The sequence below is a fragment of the Medicago sativa genome, chromosome 4 (genome assembly GCF_051527215.1).
Source record: "Medicago sativa cultivar Bolivia chromosome 4, Bolivia_mono, whole genome shotgun sequence".
In the NCBI taxonomy this organism is placed as follows: domain Eukaryota; kingdom Viridiplantae; phylum Streptophyta; class Magnoliopsida; order Fabales; family Fabaceae; genus Medicago; species Medicago sativa.
This window is the reverse complement of record NC_140752.1, coordinates 53,648,609-53,668,756: the sequence shown is the minus strand read 5'-3', so window position 1 is coordinate 53,668,756 and position 20,148 is coordinate 53,648,609. Positions and strand designations below refer to the sequence as shown.

The following is a 20,148-nucleotide window of genomic DNA, read 5'->3' as shown; positions in this document are numbered from 1 at the left end:
AAGTATTTACTTTAACATAATATTCAGAAACTATTAGGATCCGTTAGATGGTCAGGATAAGATAGAGACAAATATGATATGATGTTGAATAAAGGCATAATATGACATGGACGTGATAAGCATAAATCCTATCATGTGTTTGATGCGCACATGATAATAAACATGATATCATTATATTTAAATTAAAAAATTAATCTAATAATTAATTAAATATTGTAAAAATGGCATGTAATTAATCTATACTATATATGAAGAAAACACCCCATTTCAGCTCTTTTGGGTTGAATTTTTCTTTCCAAAAATGCCCTCAATTTTGAATACAAATAACACATGTAACAAATAGATAAGTATAAATTTAAATATTAGAAAAAAATGTAACAAACATTATATGAATATATATATATATATATATATATATATATGGTTTTTTTCTTTATCATTTAAAAAGTGTAACAAACTATATAAGCATATTTATACTTACTTTTTCATTATCTCAATTATACCCTTAAACAATTTTTTCTACAATAAAGATCATTGTTGGTGTCATTAAAAAAAATTTAGATTATATTTTTTTTGTTATATTGTAGGTGTCATTGTAATAAATAATCATGATTAGTTTGTTGGTTTTTTGTGGCGGTCAGGGTTTGAACGCTGGACCTTTGCATATATTATGCGTTGTCCTTACCAACTGAGCTAAGCTCATGAGAACCATGATTAATTTGGTTTGTTATAACTTGAAAGCAACAAATATTTATATTTTTAGTTTTAATCTAAATCAAAATTTCATAGAAAAAGCACGGTTAATAATTTTCAAACGTTAGCGCAATAAAAAGAGCGGAAAGACGGGCACGTGGGTACTCATCTTTTCGCTAGTTATAATAACAAATACATGATATCATGATAATAAATAAGAAATTATCTTCTAATTCTATCAGGATAGTTTCTAACTCAGTTTATACTCAGGATAAAAATTACAAAGGAAAGACAAGATAAAATAAGAAAACCGTTTATTTTATCTTATCTCTTTGGTGCATCAAACATGAGATTTAAGAAGAATGTGATTAATATATCATATTTTGTCACCCTATCATAACAATCAAACGGGCCCTTAGAGTTTTTTTTTATGTATTTTGTGGTTAGGATATGATAGACTTTATACGATAAGTTATTATTCCTTTTTAAGTTTCATACTATTTTTTAGACTTTATACGATAAGTTATTATTCCTCTTTAAGTTTCATTGGTGAGAATCGAATCCGAGACCTTGAGAGGAGCACATTCCAAAGTCTCAGGCCAACACCACCGTAGCAACCCAAGTGGGTTCAGAGGTTACCATAAGCAATCTTACTTGTAGAACTATCATACACCCTCTAAAGCAAGATTCGAACCTAGGTTCACCATGTTGTAGAGGATACTAGTCCCTTTCAAATCCAATGAATCCAACCCACGTTGGTATGTTTTTATTTGTTAATCATTTAAATAAATACTCCCTCCGGTCTCAAATGCAAGAAACAAAAAAAATTATGGTATCAAATGTAAGAAAAAGTATAGTAAAATTAACCTAATAAATGCTACTATTTCAATTTTACCCTCATTAAAAGTCACATTCCCATTAACTCAAAGCTACATGTTCCCATGTTGTTTCAGAATTTTTTTTTCTTCTGACCCTCAGTCCAAACAAAATGATACATCTACCCTTTGTTGAAAAATATTGATAAAAATACCCTTGTTAGCCAAATGAATTGGCGAACATAGATTTTTTTCAATTTTTTTATACATGTTATACTGTGTGTTTGGTGAACATGTAGGTGTGCAGGAAAATTGCAGGCTTTGCCATGTTTGTTCTTTTGTTTGGCGAACATGTAACTTCCTGTTTTTTTTTAATTACACAAAAGTCTTTTAAGTTATTTACTAATTGTAATAAGTAAATCCTTTATGTATTTTTAGTAACATTTAAGTCGTTTAAGTTAATTAATTGTAACTTTTTTTTTTTGACCCAATGAAATAACATTTTTATTGTCAAATTTGCTTAAAGATATAATTGGAAGAAGAATAAGTAACTTATATATACATTTTAATTAAAACATTTTAATTCATATTTTAATTAAAACATATTTTGATATCAAAAAATATTTATAATCCTTATAAAAATATCAAAATATACGCAGAAACTGTTCTCTCGAAGCCTAACTCCTCTACATGTGTATGTGAGTTTTAATAGCTCTTGTCATTTTTCTCTATCAACCAAAATATAAAAAAAGTTATAAAAAAACAAATAAACAACGAAAAAAATCAAAAAATAAAAAGGAAAAAGGCTTTTAGGCATAAGCAACAGGAAACATGAAAAAAAGTATGGCCATGTTCGCCAAATCAAACATCAAACATAAGGAAAAAAAATTTAAAAATAATGCTCGCCAAATGATATGAAGGACAAGGGCACTTGTATCATTATTTTTCAACAAGGGGCAGTCCCATCAAATTTTTTGACATGGAGGGCAGAAGAAATTTTTTTTCGTTCACGTTCCCATAACTACATGAGTTCAAAAGTCACTTTCTTTTAGATATTCACAATGAGAAGTTCAATGGTTACTCCATCATTCTATGCAACAATTAATTACTTAAACTCACTCCATCATTACAAGACAAGGGCAAAATTGGAAAGTTGTACATTTTTTAACATGACTTAAATGTAGTCAATTCATTTTCTTAATTGGTGTGTTTTTTTTTTGTTTTTTACATTTGAGACCGGAGGGAGTACGTGAATAAGATGATCAACTTTATCATCGAAATTTATCTTAGTCAAATTTGTGGCATATGGTAAAGGACTTAAACATAATTAAATAACATAAATTAAAAATTCATCATTCATATATCACTTCTAAAAAGGGGTCTTTTAATCGTAATAGAACAATTATGAAATTATATAATTGTTTTCAAATTTTCTTCCTTTCCGTTATGTACCCTACTATTAGTATCACCATTATCTTTAGAAAATTGCTTTTTCGATAATGAATACTTCCTATTGACACAAGTAAAATACGTAAATGCTCCCAGCGGTAGTTAACTACCGTTGGGAGAACCGCCGACAGTTAACTGCCGCTGGTGTCAGCGGGAGTTAACTGTCGTTCCTTTTTTTCCCCCTAAAACCAGAAAAGCCCTACCTCCGATTCACTTATCACCTTACCTCACCATACCATTCCACAAAAAATCCCCATTTCAAAAATCTTTTGTCAAGAGTTATATGCGGGTAATCTAGTGGAATTCCAAGATGCTTGTAAGGATTATCCAAAGTTTCTTCACTATGTTGAAACTACAATTTTGAAGCCTTTTAAGGACAAACTAGTGAGGGCGTGGACGGACCTTGTGTTACATCTTGGGTGTAGGACCACGAATAAAGTTGAAGGAGCTCATGGCGTGGTGAAGGAATATTTGTCCACCTCCAAGGGTGATTTTGGTACTTGTTGGCAAAAAATAGATGAGATGTTGGCAAACCAATTTGGGGAGATACAATCATCGTTTGGTAGAAGCGTTACGGTCTTGGAACATAGGTACAAAGATGTCACTTTGTACTCCGGGTTGGGGGGTCACATGTCTAGACAAGCCATGAACTTTATTTTTGTGGAAGAAGAGCGTGCTAGTAAAACCTTATGCATCGAGAAGAAAACTTGCGGTTGTGTTCAAAGGATGTCGTATGACCTACCTTGTTCATGCTTCATTGCTATGAAAATTCGTCACAACAAACCCATTCGATTGGATGAGATACACCCACATTGGCATAAGTTGTATATGGGTGAAGAAGAAAGTAATGAAGATTTGTTTTCGGTCGCGGAGGAGTGGCATGGTATCCAAGAACGTCTCGAAAGAGTTCCGTTCCAAATGAAACTAGAAATCAAAGAGGATTTGCGGTTGTTAGCGTTTCTGGAGACCACAACATTGTCACCACCTCCAAGAAAGGTGCCAACCAAATGAGCTCCCAAAAAAATCAAAACTACACGTAGGATCCCATCTTCGTGGGAGACTATTGATTCTCAACAGCCGGAAAGTCAATCTTCACCACGAAAAAAATCTTCACAACCTAAAAGAAAAGGTGCTCGCATTGGCATTTCTCATGTTCCGGTTCCTAAGCCTACCTTGGTTTCAAGAAATTATGATCCATCGAATCCTATGTATTACATGCCAAAATTCATGAGACCATACATTGAGAGAATTGTGGATGTTATTGGTGACAGACATTGTGGGTTTAGGGCTATAGCCGAATGCGTGGGTTTGACGGAAGAAAGTCATGTTATGGTGCGGAGAGCACTTATTAAAGAGTTGAAAGAGCATAAGAACGAATACATCGAGATATATGCGAGCGAGGACCGTTACAAGTACATTTTGGATGGATTGCATCCCCCCAAAAACCTAGTAGCTTTGCACCTCTCGACAAATGGTTGACATTGCCGGATATGGGACACATCGTTGCATCTTGTTACAATAGGCCGGTGGTGGATATGACTACCCTTGATATTGGAGTCTCCGAGACTTTTTTCCCACTTAGAGGTATGCCTCCGGTTAATCCGAAAAGCAACATGATTTGCCTTGGTTTAATCCCAAATCATTTTGTCCTTCTTTCGTTGAAAGATGGTTGTCCACTACCTCCATCATCCACGGAGTGGAGAAATCATAGGAGCGATGAGGCAAAAACATGGGGTTATGAATTCTTGGATCAACACGATTGTTTCCGAACACTCATGGAGATTGAGGACAAAGAGAGACCGGTTCCACCAAAAAAACCAACAAATCAAGACAATCCAATTATGTTTGATGACACTCCGGTTAAAGCAAACACCGAATTTGAAGATGTTCTGGAACATTTAGATGATTTGCTTTTATTAGATGAAATATGACACTTTTTTGTCTGTGTTAATCCGTTTTTCGGTCGATACGCGCCGATGTATTTTTTGAGATATATAATGTAATGACCAATTTTTTTGGGTGATATGTAACTAACCTTTAACTAATTATATATATATATATCAACATATTTGAGTTTCGCATTTATTATAAATTAATGTACATTACGTGTAATGTGTTGCATAATGTGGAAAATTTGATGAATTTTAAACAATTGTGAAACGTTAACGCATTATCGGTTTTGTGTAATGTTACCGAATAATTGATAAACTATGAAATGTTGATGTTTGTGATTGCTGGATGTTGTTGTTTCGGTTTGATTTCATGCGGAATTGCCGTTTGAAATTATAGGTAAAACAGGTCAAAATGGCTGGAAATCATAGTGCAGACTGCACTGGTTTTTTTAACTGGTGTGAACAGCAGTTAATTACCGCCGTTTTATTGAGCAGTTGTTAACTGCCGCTGGGGGCAATAACATAATTTACTTGTGTCATTGTGAACTTTTCTATGTCAGAAAAACAATTTTCTTATCTTTATCTTCTAAAAACCTTGAAATAGCTAGCCCTTCCAAATCTATTATACCAAACCCGCATTGGTAAGTTGTTATGTTTTATTTTATTTATTTATTTGGTAAGGAAAGAGGAAGAAACTTAACTAGTTATGTTTTATTTGTTTATTATTTAAATAATTAAGTGGATAAGATAATAAAATTTATTATTTCATTATATCTCGGTCAAAATTGTATCAAGAGGTACAGAATTAAATAACATAAATTAAAAATTCATCATTCATTATATTGCTCTTTTTTTTTTGGTTACAATGCTAAGAAAAAACAAGAAAGCAAGACAACAACGGAAAAAGAAGGACTTAAACATAATTAAATAACATAACTATATCTCTTTCTAATTGCTCAACAAACATTGTCCCTGTGACTACAATTTTATGCATATTCTATTTTTATACTTGATTTTCCGTGCAAAAAGTTTACTATACTTTTTCTCATTTATATTGATAAACAAGTATTATGATGCATTATTATTATTATTATCATTATTATTATTATTATTATTATTATTATTATTATTATTATTATTATTATTATTATTATTATTATTATTATTTAACTTTTGTGTTTTAATTATTTGATTTGCATGCTTACTTCCACGATAAAATGCCATACTAGTAATTATTTGAATCCACAATTTTTTTGAACAACTAATATTATTAGAAAGCTCATACCACTCAAGACGAGCAAAAGGGAACGAAAATACAATGGCAACAACCACAACACCAAAACGCAAAAGCCTGAAAATCAAGAGCACCAAAAGCAACTCTGACAGGCTAATGCAAAACAAACTCCAAAACTTGTAGACAGCTAAAATAATGCCAAAACAGTAGCCTAGAACAAGGGACCCTGTCAGCAACACAAAACAAGAAGAACAACACACAACAGGCCGACCAATAGAATTCACCCCCCAGCTAAACCAAAGCTATCAAATTAAACATTCATGTGGATTCCAACTCCACTCGTAAAACAAGCACACATCAATCTTCAACTGGGATAAAACCCAAAATCAAAATTGAATCTTTATTGTGTCCACTATATCATCAACCTCAACAACCCCATTGTTAAAAACATTGTCATTCCTCGTATTCCAAGTCATCCAAATAACAACATGTGAAATAACCCAAAAACCTTGTTTTAGTTTTTTTGCCCTCACCTCATTAACCAAACAATTAAGATGCACAAATATGTTTGACAGCGTAATGAAATTAAGTTCTAACCCCCTTAAGACTTTCGACCAGACTTTGGAAACCACCTCACAATGTGAAAATAGATGAACTGTCGTTTCCTGTAACATCCTAAACTCTTAAAGCGATAAATTACGCAAATAATATAAATCATACAAGGATTTAGATCCTACTTCTTCTATAAGCGCAACATGCATATTATTTTTTCTCAAAACATCACAATGGAATAATAATAATATCTCATCAATACACAAATAAAACATTTTCAGGTAGCCATGTCACATAATCATACTACATCACCAAATATAAAATCTCAACTCAACACACTGAGTGAATAAAAAAATCTCCACAAGAAAGGGTTATAAAACCATAGAGGAATCCACCAGAAAAGTCAAAACCTTATTTAGAATAGAACTCTCTTTTTGCTATGTTTTCGTGAAACTTGGAGCGTGTCGCCTTATTTTGGAATTTAGGTTTGGCTTCTATTTGGGTTGCTTCATCGCCAAAATGCAAAGATGCATCTTAGTGCTGTGAAGATTGAAATGAAACAGAGGAGTTGAGGGTTTGATGGATGATATTGTGAATTTCATTGTTTGAGAAAAAAATGAATATTGAAAAGACTGATTTTGAAGTATTTGATTGTCATTTTATTTATTTTTTTAGATTGAAAATAAATAAAATATATGATGGTTTTGCTGTTTTTTTATAATTTTGTTTTGAGGGGTGCCCATAACTATTAGTTTTACGAGTAAGAAATATAGTAGTTGTTTGTACTTATTGTTTTAATATTTTTATGGAAACATACTAATTTAATAAAAAAATTCTCATAATTTCAAATTAAGAAAAACAACAAAAATAAAAATAAAAATGGTTGATCTGTGTGTAATAGATTTAGACACCTTAAATAAGTGATTAGAATTGAATTTCAAAGTTATTACTCCCTCCTGCCACATATAACAAAAAAATCTTGTCAATTTATATAGTGTAAAGTGTAACCACCATTTTGGGTCTAAAAGTGTGATTGTTTGACAAATTGAGAACCCAATTATACAAAATATCAAATTGCTTCTTCAATTAACGTCAGTCAAAATATTCTTCCTATCAAGTACTTACGTTAAAGTTGATGATGTGTCAAGTTAAATAGCAGAGTCACTAGTCCATGTTGATGCACATCACATGGAATCCTAAAAGCAAATTTTATACTAGATATTTTTTGTGTATTACATTTGTAACCCTAAAATAAATTATCATTGCTAAAGAGTATCAAGCATACAAATTGATTTTTTTTAAATACAAATTAAAGTTTTTAACTAGCAGTGTGTGACACAACATCAACTTGAACAAACCACGATATCATTTAATATGAGTTATCAATATTTCTAACACGAGAAATGCTAACAACACTCTCTTTTGAGCACTCTCTTTAGCACTCACTCTTTTATTGGGTAAAATCATTGTAGGACCTACACTTTGGAAATGGAACCCACATAAAGTGGTGGGACATACATTGATTTCACCCAATAAAAGAGTGAGTGCTAGAGAGAGTGCACAAAAGAGAGTGTTGCTAGCATTCCTCTTTCTAACACAACTATTTTACAAAAGAAACACTTTGACTAACTTACTCAAATTTAATATTTCCTTAGTTTGTGGTCTCAAACCATCAAACATTTACAATATTAGAGCATCCATAATAGAGACCTTTAATTTAGAGTTCTTAAACGGGTCTTACGTGTACACATAATTCTTTTATAATTTTTTTAATAACAATATCTAATAAACACTCATCACTCTAGCGAAGACCTTCTGACAAAAGGTTTAAATCTGTCCCACCACTCAAGCCCGTCAATTAGTTAACCACAGACATGTTTTAGTTAATGGTTGTATAGTAGATATACCAAGTTATCGTTTTAAACCTCAAGATATTATTACAGCGAAGGGTGAACAAAAATCTAGAACTCTGATTCAAAATTCTCTTGAATCAGCCCCCCGCGAAGAATTGCCTTCATCATTTACATTGCACAATTCAATGATTATTTTAATGAAAAGTAGTGTGGATCCACTTAATAATGAGGAAGTGAGGCCCTGGATCTTAGAAAATTCCTCAAAAAAAAATTCTCTAATAAAGGTACCTATTAGATATCTGATCTTAAATGGTGAAGATCTCACCATTGGGATGGTCCGAAGACCAAAATTATTTTTTGCACTTTAGTGTTCATTATGTCACATTACATCATTTATATATTTTTTTCCTTTTGAACATCTTTCTCATTATCATTAAAAAAAAAAAAAAAAAAACTACCAATTCAAATTGCAAAACTGGAGGGAACAAACAAATCTCTCTAACTTCATCTTCCTCGTCACTCTCTCGATTCCAAACCCTACCAATGGCGGAAACCCTTAGCCCTACCAAACTCCGTCTCCCTGTTGCCGCACGCATCCAGTCTCCCACCAGCCCCTTCATCTTAGGTTCCAACGATGACCAGCTCGAACGCGCTCAAGCACGTGCAGCACGCGCCGCTGCAATCCGCCGCAAGAATCTCCCGGTTTCTCAATCTCTCGACGCCGACTCCGATCCGTGTCTTAACAAACAGCAGATCTTCGATTTGTTCCAGAATTGTATAAAGCTCGCCAGCGAAAATGTAAACAAAATTTGAAATTGAAATTTCTGTTTTAATTTTTAATTTTATTATTTAATTTTTTGATTTTGGGAAAATTTTTGTGCAGAAAATTAATCAGAAAAATACTTGGGAGTTGAACTTGATTGATCATCTTACTGATATTATTAAGGCTGAAGAAGAGAATGATACTGAGACTAATTTTCAGAAGGTATGTATGCTTAAAATTCGCGTTGTTCTAATTTCTTGGTTCAAGTGTTTGGATATGATTTTTGGTTTTATAATTTAAGAGATTAGATGTTTGCTGTAAAATTTTCTTATAATGTGGGAGGTCATGTGCAATCATTCCAAATCTACTAGATTAGAGGCAATTGAATATTAGATTATGGGTTGCATTTATGAACCGACAAGCTATGAAGCACTGACATAGATACGAACACTGGAAACTGACATGTTGATAACAATTTAAGAAAATGTAAGTGATTGAACATGTATCGGTGTCGTGTTAGACACCAACAGAACTTCAATCTGAAGTTTTGGTGCTATATAGCTTTTTAGGGTAAGCCTATGCTGTCAATAGTGCTGCTATAGTGGAATAGCGTAGCAGAGGTAGGGTTCGACGCAGCGCTATCTCCCTGCAAGCTGCCTCAACAGTGGTGGTTTTCGTGGCCGTGAATTGCGGCCATCCCACTATCCGCTATAGAAATTTAGACCCACTACAGCTGTGCTTAATGGAGATGGAGATGAGGAGTTGGAGATGGAAAAACAAGAGTTTGAATCAAGTGATTAACAAGATAATATTGATGTGGTGGAACTTAGAAGTGAAGATGAGGCCGACGCAGACGCGGAAACATGATTTTGATTACTTTTAAAACTTGATTTTGATGGCTTGTCATTTTGTTTAATTTTAGAACTGGATTTTGTCATTTTCAATTCTATGCCATTTTAATTACATTCAGAACTTATTTTGATCAGAGATGACAAAGTTGATTAGAATTATTATGTACGATTTTCCCTTTAATTTTTGTATTTTTGAGTATTTATGTATCTTGTTGGAATTTATATTTAGTTTGTATATTGTTTTTTAGTCTTCACAATAGCGGTCATCTCACTATAAAGTAAACTGTTTTTTAGTCTTCGCAATAGCGGTCATCTCACTATAAACTAAACTGTTTTTTTTAGTCTTCACAATAGCGGTCATCCCACTATAGCATTTTTGGGTGCTATTTGGGATTAACAACTTAGGGGTGAAGGTGAACAGACAAAGTTATATACGTGTATACTTTAGGTAGTTTCATTAAAATTTTATTTTGGGCAGGCAAGCTGCACTCTTGAGGCCGGTGTCAAAATTTATTCACTCAGGGTGGATTCGGTTCATTCTGAGGCATATAAAGTCCTTGGTGGGATGAATAGAGCAGGCCAAGAAGCTGAGCAAGGTTACACTTATTACCCTCTTATTAAGCCTAGCATATTCTGATTCTCTTTTTTTTTTCTTCATTATCTGCACAAGTTGCATTTGTTTCTCGATGATTGCTTTGTGGATGAGAGTTACAGGGATTGTTTTTCTTCTGTATTGTATAGTATAGTGTATATCGTATGTTATATTTCCTAATGTTTGATATCTTATGAATGTACAAATTCAAACGGTTTCATACTGCAGTACATTTACTTTTGGTTTTGAAATATTCTGTTTTATATTAGTTCAAATCTAATGCTTAGTCATAATGTCAGACACTACACTGGAGGGTGTTAATGTTGAAAATGGACAAGAAGGAAGCAGGAAAGAGACAGATAAAAAGGTCAATAGTCTGGATTTTTTTGATCATGACTGGTTAATGATAGTTTTTGCTTAGTTTGAAGAGTTGTTTGTTCATGCAGTTGTCACCTTTGTCAACACTGGAATCATCTTTTGAGGTTCTCAATGTAAAGAAGTTTGATGGTGATCACAAATCCTTATTCTATTTCCGTTATTAGTTATAAGCAGCATGTTTGAGGTTGTGCTGAAAGCATATATGCTATTATATATTTTTTTCAGCTGCATTTGTTGTTGATCCCCTCTATCGCCAGACAACTGCGAAATTTGACGAAGGAGGAGCCAAAGGTCTTTTAATGAATAATCTCGGTGTATATGGTGGATGTAGGCTGCTGTTTGATTCACTAGAAGTACCTGCAAAGTGTATGGAAAGCCAAAATGAACCTGATATTTCAGATACCATTGATCTTTCTTTTGCCAGAGGTGTGTTGCTTTGTGAAATATCCGGTGAAACTTCTTGTTACATATGCAAACCGAAACACATTCAATGTGGTGATTTAATTTTCTTTGTAGATTGTGTTGAGGAGATAGTATTAGAGATGCGTGTGAAAGATGAAATTTCTCCAACTCTGAGGACTATAGTAAACCAGTTCGATGAAAATAATAAAAGGCCTACTGGTTTTCAACTTCCTGGCCAGAATTCAGCGGAAGAGCTTGATGCCGATTTTAATTGTGAAAATGGCGCTGACGGAGAAGAATATGACAATGGCGCGACCTGGAGTGACGATCATGATGACCAACCAGTCATTGCTAATCTAGGCTCTAATGATGTAGACCCAAGTTTCCCTAGTTATCCTCAGGTTTGTCATGTTTTAACCATATAAACCTCTATGTCTGTTTAGGATGAGATTTTTAAATAGCCTCTTTTGATATTCTAACAAGTGAGTGGTTCAGCGGCTAAAGTAAAATTCTAAATTTTGTAGGAAAATGAGCAGTTTCCCTCCACAGACTCTGATATGGATGACAGATTTGAAAATGTTGATGGGTTCTTATTCTTGAGTCTGGGTTTTAATTCAAAACATAATGCATGGGCAGGCCCTGATCATTGGAAGTATAAAAAATCCAAAGGTGGGATTTGGAGGCCAGATAAAGAGATTTTAATGTTTTATGTTTCTTAGAATTGAACATTTTATTTATTTATTCTAGTTACTTTGTTGTAGTCTCTGAGGTTCAACCTACTTCCGAAGATGGGTCAACCCTGAAACCTAGGCAGACAAAGAGTAAGAAACAAGCCGAAGTTGATTTAGATTTCACAAATTCTCTGGAGAAAGACTTGTCTGATATATTTGCTCCTCCGAAGAATCCCAAAACATTACTTCTCCCTGAAAGCAGACCGCCTTGCAACACAAAACTTCCAGAGGACTGCCACTACCAGCCAGAGGAACTTGTCAAGCTATTTCAGCTTCCGGATGTGAAGGTAGTTTTTTTCTTTTTTGATCAAAAGAAATTAGTTTCTGTAAGACGTAGAAATCAGTTTCAAGGTACTTTCTTGTATGGAGTGATATTAATTTATATTTATCTCTGATGATTCATGTTCTTTCTTTAGTGTCTTGGGAGGAGAGCAAAAAGATTCTCAGGTAAAATGTTTAAAATTCTCCTTTTTAAAAATGTAGACTAATTACCATGCTTGTGCATATAGAGATCATTTAAAATGTCTTCAGCTGTCATTAGATTGTATTTCAAGCTTAGGTGCATTTGCAGATGCAGATGGATCTAGAGATCAATTCAACGAGAACGATCCATTCCCCTCTTGGGACAATGGAAGTGCTTGCGGTGGTGATGAGGCTGGTGATTATGAAGGTGATCATCACAGTGACATAGAGGATCCAGGCACTCTTATCACACAGCCACGTCAGGTAGGTTTTATTGAACATACGCATTTGCTCTTAATAAATTCCTCTAGGTATTATACACACTGATGAAAGAATGACGTCTTTCATTAGTGCATATACTAGTCATTAGTTTTCAGTCAAAATATTGCAGCAGGAATTCAAGTATAATAATATATGCTTATTTCCAAATAACAGGTCAGTAAAATAGAAGTCCAGTATGACAAAACGTCCAAACAGGTTGATGTTCAAGTGTTAAAAGTTACTCTTTGGGACCACGTTCAAGCATCTGTTAAGCTTCCTCCTGTTCAGGTATACCAAAATTCCTCCATTTCTTAAGAAACCCAGGGTACAGTTATCCTTCCCTCTCTGGTTTCTCTGATTGAAATGAAATTTGCTACAGTTAGTTTTGTTAAGACACAGTGCTATTTTAACTCTCCATAGGATTCTAGAGCATTACAAAAGCTGTTTATTTTTTCCTTGCCACTGAATGATAAGTTCTAATTCTTGCATTGTTTATTTCTGTTGACTCTCTATTCTACAGGGTCAAGAAGAAATAGTATCTTTCAAGAATTTATTGGCTAATTTTCCTGGTGAATGCAATGCCGCTGCAAACATCAGTGACATTTCTCCTCATTTGTGCTTCATATGTCTACTGCATTTGGCAAATGAGAAAGGATTGAGTATCCAAAGCTTCCCCAACTTGGACGATCTTTCAATATGCCTTCCACCTGTTGGTGATACTCATTAATTCTGCAGTTCAGGAATTAGAAAATAGTTCGGTAAGTGCTTTTTATGATTTCTTTTGCTCCAGTTTCTGTCAAATTGGGATCGATCGATGTGCTATCATCAATTTTTCTTGCTTGCTTTGATCAGTTTAAATTGTTATAGGAAAGTAACTTTTTTGGAATTTTATATTAATTTTTTTAACTTAAAATAATCTAGTTCAATCAATGCTTTCAAGGTTTTCACCCATACTTTTGATCATAGAATTTAACTAGTTATGATGAACTTTGTCCATTATTTTTGGGTCAATAGATTAATAGAGGATCATAGATAACATATCTGGTTGAAAAACATTGATAGAAATTCTATGAAGCACGGATACGGACACCGGACACGACAAGGACACTGACACGCCGACACATATAATTTTTTTAGAAAATCACATAATTCAGTGTAATTATATGTGTCGGTGTCGTGTCGGTGTCTGACACGGGGACATGCCTTATCCCAGGAGTGTCCGTGCTTCATCTTACATTAAAAATTAGTCCACCGTTATGAGTCCAATTTGTCCATTACAAATTTAATCGTAAATTCTTCAAAAAAAAAAAAAAAAATTTAAATCTCAATTGTCAATTGATATTTTTTCCTTGATCCATTCCCTCATATCATACAACTGACGTAAGCTTATGCTTCAGTTTTCAGATGGAGATTGTAACAAGTGGCTTTTGGTTATGGTTGTTCAAGTCTCATCAAGTAATTGTCTGATCTATTGAGACGTACATTAGCTCTTCTTCATGACAGAGTTAACTCATGTTGTGCTCCCATTTGTATCCTATAGTTTGGATTGATTATTGTGTCAAATAATACTCAAAGTTGATGAATGGATGAATGACTGACTGACTGTTATATCACTACCCCACCCTACATTTTCTGTTAAGTATTAACCAAATATCAAACTAAATTAATCATATTTCTCACAAGTAATCATAAATTAGTTAATAATATACTGATCATTTGGGTGCATGATGGAATTTTCCTTATTTTCTTGTTGCAGATTTGTATGCTGTGTTTCACTTTATGATTCTTATGTTACAATAAAAAATTAATAGTTATGGACCACTGATTCAATGGTTAACAGGGTATACACCACAGCCCGTGTATCCTTGATTGGGGTTGTGACGCACTTGGGAATTGGGATGTAATGAAACCAATCATGGCTGGAAGAAATCACTACTCAGAATTGTGGATAAACCATTCTGGTTGATTTTCTCTGTTGCTGTATTGATTCAGTTCTTTGTATGTTGCCACTAAGCATCCACAATTGTAGTTCTCTAACAAGGACTCCTTAAATGGACCCCACGTGACACATCACTTATTTATAGTTTTTTAATAAAAGTACCTATTAAGGACTCAATGACTCCAATGACAATACACTAATAAGGACTCCAATGAAAAGTACTTAAATATGTCTCACTATCTTTACATATTAAACAAAAATAATTTATCTATTACTCATTTTTACAAATGGGACCAAGTAGTACACATTTTATTACTAATTTATGCAAGTGGGACCAAGTAGTACATATTTTATTACTTCTTTATGCAAGTGGGACCAAGTAGTACACATTTTATTACTTTTTAAACGTGGGACCCGTTAGTTACCCAGGAGAGAGAGGGTCCTTATATAGTTGCCCGTTCCTTAACGGGGACTCAATTTTTCTTCCTCCAATGGAGGGTCCTTAACGGGGAGTGGTCCTTGTTAAGTAAGGACCCCCATTAGAGATGCTTTTAGACTCCTATCCTAGCGTTCCTTGTAATGGTTAGGTATTTTGTTTTTTGGTTTCTTAAAAAAAACCTCACATATACTTTTTTGATTTAGTTCACAGAATTTAATTTATATACATTACTAGATTAATATACATTACTCGATTAATCAACTACTTTTACAATCAAATATATGAATACTTGTAATTTATTGACAGTGTACTTTTTACCTTGACTTTATAGTGACATTAAACTCAATTAACACAACCTTTAGGGTGTGTTTGGTTGTGAGAAGAAAGTGAGAAGAGAGAAATAGGTAAGAGAGAGTATGAGAAGAGAGAAATAGATGAGAAATAGAGTAGATTTGATGAGTTGTTTGGTATAAGAGAAAGAAAAAAGAAACAGAAGAGAGAGAAGTATGTTTAGTTTTTAAAAAGACAAAAATATCCTTACATTTATTTAAAATTGATTGATGTTTTCTTTTTAGTTATTATTTTAGTTATTAATTTACATAATTAATTTAATTATTATTTTAGTAAGTGATTAATTAAAACATACTAGTACCACTTTTTTTTTTTTTTTGACAAACATGCTAGTACCACTTGATGATAGTACTTACAGTATATGTATTTGCCTGCGTTCAAAAAAAATTAAAGCACCAGCCTTGAAAAGTAATAAAAGGGGAGGACAGTTTTGGAATTAACCGTGTTATTCCACTTTCTTCGCAGAAGTGAGGAGAAATAAAAAGTAGGTGGGCCCCATGAAATATGATCTCTCTCTGCTATCTCTCGGATGCTCCAAACACGAGAAAAACCATCTCTCTTCCCACTCTCTCTCTCGGCAATCTCTCTCTCTCTCTCTCGTATCTCTTGCGTTCCAAACACAGCATTAGTCATCTCCGCAATATTTTGATAATTGAATCAAACTATCTCTTATATGTGGTCTTCACTATTTTCTTTTTAAGTTTACCATGAAAAGATAAAATTATAGACTTAATTTAGTCTCACAATTTTCTTCCAGTCAAAGTCGGTCTAAAAAATTTAATACCCAAACTAACCCTCAGATTTTTCATGGACAAACGTGTCTATTAACAACACTATTAAAGATTTGAATAGATCCTATACGTCGTATTTGGGAAACTACCTAAAAGCATTCTATAAAACTTTGAACTAGATTCAACAAAAATACTTGAATAAGATTACAAGAGTCTCTCTCAGTTTAACTCAAGGTCGTATAAACCTTTGAACTATATTAAGCAAAAACACTTGAATAAGATTACAAGAGTCTCTTTCAATTTAATTCAACGTCCTATGTTCGAATTCAACCATAAAAATGCAACAATGTTAAATCTTTTGAAAGAGATTTCCAATATTTGTAATCCTATTGAACCCAATAAATTAACCTATGCAGTGACGCACTGCACATACACAATACACAATTTACACACACAAAAAAAAAAAAAAAAAAGAAACTTAGAACTTATTCAATCATCTTTAGTTAATAATCCCACGCAATTCCCTTTCGATCCCTCTCAATTAACATTAAATTAATCGAGTAAAACCAAAGAAACAACCTAAACCACATGGATTGGTCTAGTGGTGAAGTTTGATTAGTGTACATTAAGTTATAGGTTCAAATTTGAACCTCCAAAATCAAAGAAGCAAAAATCTGAACACAGATTCAAGTCTGAGCCTCCAAAAACAAGCCAGTTGGAAAACATTTGTATTTTAATAGTGGTACATGTGGAATCAATGGCCAAAACTGGATGGTAGAAATAAAACATTTGTATTTTACACTTAACCTTTCATGTTCACATATGAGAACTACATGATTTACTATTACCAGCATTTAAAAACACTTTGAAAAGTAATATGCAAGAAACACTCCATTGAGGAGGCCATGCTATGTTTCTAAGAAGTTTGTACTTTTCCTTGAGACTGAGTATTAGATTTCGCAGCCCCTTCTTTCCATCCTTTCTGGCGAGCTCGGAGTTCCCACAAAGAAGTTACCTTCTTCTGAGCTACTAATGCCAACTCGGCTTTCTCCCTTGCCTGCTCACACGTTTCCATACCAGAATTACACTTGTCTGCTTCCTTTTGATACTGAGATGCGACCTTCTTTGCTTCAAGCAGGGCCATGTCAGCTCGTCGCTGATTTTCCAAAGCTTGACTTTCACGTAGCTTTAGTTCTTCCGACAATAGCTCTGCAAAATTCTTTTCGGTGTCTCCATTAACTTCTGGATCAGGCTTAGCACAATCTAAATAGCAATTCCAATCAAGAAAAGAAAAAGAGAATTGGTTAGTGAAGGAAGCTGAGCCATAAAACACAGGTAAAAAAATGTTATATAACAACACCGCTGTGCGCAAGATGAATTTTCTGCTCGAGCTTTCATGTCATTTATAGCAGAGTTCTATCCAATACAAAGACTGTAATTCCTTATTCATGTTTTGACAAAAAACTACACTAGATATAATCTTTATTTAATAGATTTTTTAAACAGCAAAATGCAAACCAAGAATGAATCTTATGAAAAAAACCGAACGGGAAAACAAACAGCAGCAACATGAGATTATTTTGTTATTGTAAAAGATGATTCTGGCAAAGTAGAAATAACTAGTTATCATAGTGCTCAAAGTCACTTCCAACAGTGGTACTTCAACTCCTACATTCCTACCATCATAAAAGCGTGAACGAAGGTATAACAACAAAACGAATGTTTCTATGGATTTCAGTGTAGTACATCTAGGATACAGAAACTAACCTCCAAATGAAATGTTGCTCAGCCCTGCAGAAACACAGTGAGAAACTGAAATAAGTATGTGCTCAATTTGCCTTTAAACGAATAGAAAAGAGCAGTAAATTATGATAAATTGATAACATAAATAAGTATGTGCTCAATTTGCCTTTACTGTTATGGTGCCCACTTCACCTTTGTTTAAATTGATAACATATATAATCATATGACTAAAACTATGGGGCTATGCTTCAACAATAGGGTTTTAATTATGGTCATGATTTGGGCCGTGACATAACAGTTTTTAATGTTGTCAAATCTGTGATGCAACTGTTGACCACGATTCTCTGCAATACCACGATTCGCAACCGCAATCGTTACAGTGACTGCTATTTAAAACTCTGACCATCAATTTGGCAGTGAATGTACTGCCGATTACTGTTGTTGCAATTTAAGACTAGTTCAGTAAGATGAACAACTGGCCATTAGTTTGTTAATTAGGTCTTATTCTTAATATCAAATCAAAAGCATTGATGAAGTATAACATTAACAGAGAGGGAATTTGTTGGTGAGACATCAAGTTTTTTGTTGATAAAAAGTTGGTCGGTTGTAACTTCACAAGTGTCACAACAAAATCCAAAAATAGGTTAAGTGGAGACAACTATGTGGTTATAACTCATCAATAGGGTTTAAAATAGAGGTTTGCAATCTCAATCTGAGTTGCGTCATAACTAGCTTTGATGTTGCCGCATCGGCAGTATTTGACAACAGCTATCTGCAATATCATAAATCGCAACACAACCACAATCTCTACCGCAACATCTATTTAAAACCCTTGTCTAATTTTGGCGGTGAATGTATCGCAGATTAACGTTGTTGCAATTTATGACAGCATCAGTAAGATTAACTATCGGCCATTAGTTAATTAGGTCTTCTTCTTACTTTCAAATCGAAAACTTCGATAAAGTATATAACATAAACAGAGTTGTAAGTTGATAAAAAAAAAAAAAGAAAAATTGTCGGTTGTAAGTTTCACATTCAAACTGGTCTACTGATTGCTTACAAAGAGAACCCTATCATAATAATGTTAAAGAAGCAAAATAATATGCACCATAATTTGAAAGCTATGAAGCACGGACACTCCTCGGATTAGCCGTGTCCCGGTGTCGGCGTGTCAGTGTTGTCGTGTCCGGTGTATGTGTCCGTATCCGTGCTTCATAGTTTGAAAGGTTAAGATCAAAGTATATCTTCATCAAATCATTACTCATATGGGAGCATATGATTCATTAATTCAAGGATCAAATCAAATTCATTAGTTTAAGGATGAATTCAAATTCTCTCATAGAACTTAGATCTAAAAAAGTTACAATTTTTTTCTTCTGATCCAAACCTAACTTAAACAACCCAATTAAGAAAAGATCAAATTTTTAACTAGATCTTAACAAGGGCAATTAAGGAAAATCAATAAAAACACAAAAATCATAAAGGAAGTAAAAAACAAACACACCTTGTGGAATTGAGAAAGTGGGTTGAGAAGAACAATCACAGAGACAAGGGGAACAAGTAGAAGAAGAAGAAGAATGTTTGACAGCAGCTAAACCTTCTCTGAAATGCCAATAGAGTGGTGGACCTAATATGTAACCAGCTATGCATACAGCTACTATTATCAAAGTTGCTCGTAATAGCGTAACACTTGATTTGTTCATTGCCATGCTTTGTTCTCGAAGTGAAATCTAGAGAGAGAAATGAAGTTGAGATTGTGTTTATGTTTGTGTCGGCGAACGCGTCGGTGTATTGTCAAGTTGAAAGAGTGAGAACAGTTTGCTGCTGCTAGTGCTATGCTACTTGTTCCTCCTCTTTCGATCGATCTATCTACTTTTTTCTTGTTGATCTTCTCCTAATTTATGACTTAAATGTGGGCACCGTCAAATGTGTCTGACTTTTTTTCCTAATAAAATAAACCGCTTATAATCATTTTGATTCTGAAATGTGTGACGAGTAGTGATAATATTTTTTATCT

General features: G+C 33.7%; 2 protein-coding genes and 1 pseudogene across 2 annotated transcripts; 2 read left to right on the top strand and 1 right to left on the bottom strand.

Annotated features, from left to right (window-relative positions):
* The first annotated feature begins 2,569 nt into the window (after nt 1-2,569).
* LOC146929836 (uncharacterized) lies at nt 2,570-4,888 on the top strand (annotated as a pseudogene).
* A 4,026-nt stretch (nt 4,889-8,914) lies between these two features.
* EMB2795 (condensin complex subunit) lies at nt 8,915-14,653 on the top strand. The gene is made up of 14 exons (XM_085701556.1): nt 8,915-9,286; nt 9,372-9,473; nt 10,581-10,698; nt 10,994-11,061; nt 11,141-11,201; nt 11,298-11,498; nt 11,589-11,875; nt 11,999-12,143; nt 12,236-12,492; nt 12,622-12,652; nt 12,777-12,931; nt 13,103-13,216; nt 13,449-13,686; nt 14,326-14,653. The coding sequence occupies exons 1-13, from the start codon at nt 9,032-9,034 to the stop codon at nt 13,653-13,655; spliced, it is 2,001 nt and encodes a 666-aa protein (XP_085557682.1). The 5' UTR covers nt 8,915-9,031; the 3' UTR covers nt 13,656-13,686; nt 14,326-14,653.
* Nucleotides 14,654-17,160: 2,507 nt separating this feature from the next.
* On the bottom strand, nt 17,161-20,013 carry LOC146929834 (uncharacterized). Its single transcript, XM_085701554.1, has 3 exons — nt 19,636-20,013; nt 18,156-18,179; nt 17,161-17,651 (listed from the first exon to the last, which is right to left on the bottom strand). Exons 1-3 carry the CDS (start codon nt 19,838-19,840, stop codon nt 17,305-17,307), a joined length of 576 nt encoding a protein of 191 aa, XP_085557680.1. The 5' UTR covers nt 19,841-20,013; the 3' UTR covers nt 17,161-17,304.
* Between the last annotated feature and the right edge of the window lie 135 nt (nt 20,014-20,148).